Genomic DNA, 5,176 nt, shown 5'->3' with positions numbered 1-5,176 from the left:
TCTATTGCTGTCGGGAAGGAGGCTGCTCATCGTCGCTGCGTACAAGGTCCATTCTCATCGCTGTGCGAGATTCTACACACGCCAATGCAATAATTACACAACATAGTCGTAAACTTGCGCGAAGGTGAATCGTCACATTCGCCACACTCTTTTCCGAGTCGCCGGAATCGAACCAGCGACCAATTGAGTTCCGACAATACCGAATATAGTATAGAGCACTTACTATATTCGGTATTGTCGGAAATCCGAATATAGTATATAGGACTAACTATATTCAATATTGTCGGAACTCAATTGGTCGCTGGTTCGATTCCGGCCACTCGGAAAAGAGTGTGGCGAATGTGACGATTTACCTTCGCGCAACTTTACAACAATGTTGTGTAATTATTGCATTGGCGTGTGTAGAATCTCGCACAGCGATGAGAATGGACTTTTGTACGCAGCGACGATGAGCAGCCTCCTTCCCGNGCTCCTCTTTGACGAATTTCAAATGTACATTCGTTTTTAAAGGGGGAGGGTGGTATAATGGGCTAACGTTGCCCTATGTTACGCAATCCGCATTATATGCACTCTGTGTACTTAAGGGGATGGGTCAATTACTAAAGTGAAGAGACCCACCACTTGGGTGTGGTTCACAATGCGACCCACCCTTGTGTATGTGATGTCCCTGGGGGCATTCACATTAGCGGGGGTGACGGCTTGCGTCATCCGTTACGCGAGGTATCTACAAAGATACGCTCCCAATAAATATTAGTATCTATCTACAGAGATGGCATTTTACAATTGGATAAATATAGCAATTTATATTTAATACGATCAAATATAAGTCAGTCTGAAAACTTCTTCCTAGTTGACAAGTGCGCACGTGAAGCCGGATTACCGCTCCCGTGACGTCACTTGTACTAAGGTGCTTAATTCGTTGGGTGAGATCGCTGAGGCGCCCACCAACTACCTCACGTCACGTGAGAGAAGACGAAGACACTGACGTCAACCGATAGGCTTGCAACACCAATTCCGCCAGTGGCCCACCGCCATGGAATATCCCATCCCCGAATTCTTCACTCGCCGCATCGGCTCGACTGGATGGCGCTTCGACGTCTATGATTTCACATATCTAAGACGGTTACTGATCGGCGGTGGGATGGTCAAACCGTTTCCTCGCTGTGCTAGGGTGTGTGCTTAAGTAGAGCGTGGACGCATTAAGTCGTGCCTGAAACGGGTTGTATCGCTACATGAAACTAACACTTATGGTTATTAATTAATATATTATCTAAAAGGTAGATAATATTTGGCGAATATTACTTTATGTAGTAATGCTCGGAAATCTTATCCATAAATAGGTATAAGCCGTTATATCTATTTATCCCGCAGACTCAGCTGTAAACGTAAACAAAGAGAGAGAAAGATAAGATTTCAATTGCATGTTTAGTAATAGTTTATAATTAAGTTAGCATCAACAGGTAAAAAGAAGAAGAAACTTAATTATATCAATACAGATTTCATTTAACCGTCTTTAAGGTAGTTGTCTTAAAGAGAAGTCTTCCTCTGCACGTACTAGTGTACGTGAAGTGACGTAAGGCACCACTTGCAACTGAAGCAGTGCGAAGTGGACTTGTACTGAAGCAGTACAAGTCGTAGTGCCCCGTTACAGTGATGATACACGAAGCGAGGTGTCTTGTTTCTGAACGTAATCATGCATCGACAGCTTGTCTTGTCAAATGGAGAAGAAGTTTGAACGCAAGCGAGACTCGTCTTGTTGAGGAGGTCGACTTATCATTAGCTAATATTTTTTGGTCTATACTTTAATAATATAGACCGACAACATATGACTCGCAGTATCCGTTAATCGGATACTGCATGTTACCTCCTGATGTAATTATGTATAACACCTTAAATACTTTTGTATTGAGTAACAATCATGAACTTTTCAAAAATTCGAATACAAAAGGAATTTAATTTTTGCAATTTAATACCTTCAAAATAATTGTATTTTTCGCCATTATCGTTTATTTCTTGTAGCCATTCCATGAACAAATTTATTTGCTAGCATCATGACGGCGCGCTTAAGTGGTGGAGCAAAGTGCCAGGTTCGCGTCGCTGGTGAAGTGAATCGCATGATTCAAAAAGATGTGGGCGAACTTTACGATCAGCTGGAAATTGTGCGTGCGGAGATGCATTTCCCATCCTTTGCACCCATCAACGTGCCCATGGTGCTGGTGCTGGGCAATCATTCGTCGGGAAAGAGCACTTTCATCAATTACATGCTGGGCCAGAATGTGCAGAAGACTGGACGCGCACCCACAGATTGTACCTTCACGGTGCTAGTAGGTGGTGCACGAGAAGAGCGACTCGATGGCGCGGCGCTTGTCAGACACGCGCAATTCGGCTTTAATGACGTGGAGCGCCTTTTCGGCCACGAGTTTGTGTCACACATCGAACTCAAAGTGGTGGCTGGTAGCGAGCTGTTGGACAAAAGTGGACTTATGATTGTAGACTCACCAGGTATGATTGATCCGCCCGGCACGTCGCTGGACCGCACGGACGAGGACCGGGGCTATGACTTTAAACGGGTTGTTCATTGGTTTGCGGACCGGGCAGACGTAATTCTGGTCATGTTTGACCCGGACAAGCCGGGAACGACGTTCGAGACACTGGACGTGCTCACTAAGTCTTTGCAGGGAATGACAAGCAAAGTGTTGCTGATTCTTAACAAAGTGGACGACTTTGAAACTGTTCACGACTTTGGGCGTGCATACGGAGCGCTGTGCTGGAATCTCAGCAAGGTTATCCGACGCAAAGATTTGCCAACCATATACACCATGTACGTTCCACAAGAAAAGCGAATCGCTCCGTCCACCTCAGTTATTGAACAAATTCCGCTCAATGTGTCAAACATGCTAGCGCATGAGTTTGACGGAATTCGTGGCGAAGTGATTCGTGAAGTGGAGCGAGCACCTGATCGTGCAACGGATAATATTTTAAATCTACTTAAGGCCACCACAGTAAGGCTCAAAATGCACATGACGCTGATTGAAGCATGCAAGAAGGAGTATCTGGACCTGTGCACGTTCTGGAGGCGTGCGCAGATTGCGAGTATTGCGGCGGGTATAGGCTTCACGACGTTTTATCTAATCCGAACAGTAGGCTACCGAGCCCCTGTGATACCTTTAACCACTGGCACGATGGCGCTGTCGGGATTACCATCTTCTCCATCCTCTCAATCGCAACTATCAGGTGCGATCTCCGTTCAATTGTCTGGTGCCCGCACATCTGCTTGGGAAATGAACTGGTTTAAGCAAGTGTCGCGCTCACAGTCGCTGTTCAAGTTGAGCACATTTCTGAAAGTTGTATTACTGTCATGTGCCTCAAATTTTGCACTGTGGAAGGCATCAATACTTAACATTGAATACAAGCGCAAGAGTGTGCTGCATTGGTTGCCACTCACCTTTAACCAGGTGTACGGACCATTTTTATGCAAATCTGATCGGGCACACGATGACATTATGACGCAGTGGGATGTTGTACAGCCTGGCCTGAAGTTCGCTTTATCATCGACGTCAATTAAAAACTTTCCGACTATCAACACGACGAACAAGACATTTTTGGAGGATGTGCTAAATGTGCATATTCCTCGACTGGATCGCTGTGTCCGTGACCGCTCAGGAGACGACCACGCTTATATGCGCTTCAAGCACCACACGAAGTCCAAACTTGATAGTAGTCCCGAGGCGGGCATTTTCTCCGATACAGCAGACCAACTGTAGGGTTCAAGTGACAATACTAATGGAGACAAAATGCACTTTATTGAGGATGCGTATATTCTGCGCATCTACTTTCAATGCATTACCACATGTTCTTTCGCAAGTCGTAAATCGAACAGCTTATGCCCATATCTCTTTCACCAGCAGTCGATTCACTGCCCTCTTCTCCAATTAACCGCTTTAGTGCAAAAGTATGGCAATAATTTCAAACATCCCTAACTTGATTGTATCTTTGCGCACAAAATGCCACACAAACCCGTCAATCCACAAAGCGTACTTAACGGGATGGTCAAAAACTTCATGTGAAGTAAACAGACCTGCCACTCGTCAGAATAATACGCTCGCAACGTAGGATGCACATCTACAGAGGTGGCATCCATTGATTGTTAAAAGTATTAATATTCAATTCGATTAAATATAAGTTAGTCTATGAACTACTTTTTTGCTTAAGTGCGCACGTGAAGCCGGATTACCGCTTCCGTGACGACACTTGTCCTAAGGTACTTGTTTATTAGGCGAGGCCGCTTAGGCGCCCACCAACTACCTAACTGCATGTTATGGGGCACACATCGGTTGGAGAACCGTTGTTGTGGTACATTTACTTTATGGGTAAAATACCCTTTTATCTAATTTTAAATAATTAGTTACTCAGATCGGGTTTATTATGGGTAACACATGTGGTCTCGCCAGATCTATGTTGGCGGTGGAAGTCATTACTTTTGCAGGAAGGTTTTTAGATTTAAATGCTCACTCGCGTGCAGTTTCGCTTTTGAAGTTGCAGCGTTCATTGCCTTTCTATGTCTCATGCGATGGCCTTTAAAGTGAGGATTTGACGTCATTGTCGTTTTAGTCCGTGGTCACATAGGGTGGACTGGTTTGCTGGTTTTCAGTGTGGTTGTCTTTAGTGAGAATTGATGTAACGGGGTGTATCGTTACATGAAATTAACACTTAAAGGTTGTAAATATATTATCTAAAAGGTAGATAATATTTGGAGGATATTACTTTATATCGTAATATCCTGAATTCTTATCCATAAATAGGTATAGGCCATTATATCTATTTATTCCGCAGACTTATCAGCTGTAGAAGTAATCAAAGAGAGTTACAAGATATGATAGAGAAGAATTCATTTACATGTTTAGTATTAGGTTATAGTTAAGTCAGCATTTACAAAGATAGATTAAGAGACACTTAACTATATTAATACAGTTTTCATTTTACCCTCTTAAGTTAACTTGTTTTAAGGGAAGTCTTCCTCTGTACGTACAGTGTACGTCACCTAACGAAAGGCACCACTTACAACTGAAGCAGTGTGAAGTGGACTTGTACTGAAACAGTACAAGTCGTAGTGCCCCGTTACACCTTGGACGGACTACAAAGTGCTACCAGGTGTAACGGGGCACTGCCGACTTGT

The 5,176-nt window shown here is 43.9% G+C and overlaps 1 protein-coding gene across 1 annotated transcript; it reads left to right on the top strand.

Moving 5' to 3' along the window:
- Positions 1-2,051: 2,051 nt before the first annotated feature.
- CCR75_005250 (uncharacterized protein) lies at positions 2,052-3,764 on the top strand (the record flags this gene model as incomplete). The annotated part of the gene is made up of 1 exon (XM_067963332.1): positions 2,052-3,764. One exon carries the CDS (start codon positions 2,052-2,054, stop codon positions 3,762-3,764), a length of 1,713 nt encoding a protein of 570 aa, XP_067821144.1.
- Between the last annotated feature and the right edge of the window lie 1,412 nt (positions 3,765-5,176).

This window comes from Bremia lactucae, linkage group LG5 (assembly GCF_004359215.1).
Source record: "Bremia lactucae strain SF5 linkage group LG5, whole genome shotgun sequence".
NCBI classification, from domain to species: domain Eukaryota; phylum Oomycota; class Peronosporomycetes; order Peronosporales; family Peronosporaceae; genus Bremia; species Bremia lactucae.
This window is presented reverse-complemented; position numbering and strand designations above follow the sequence as displayed.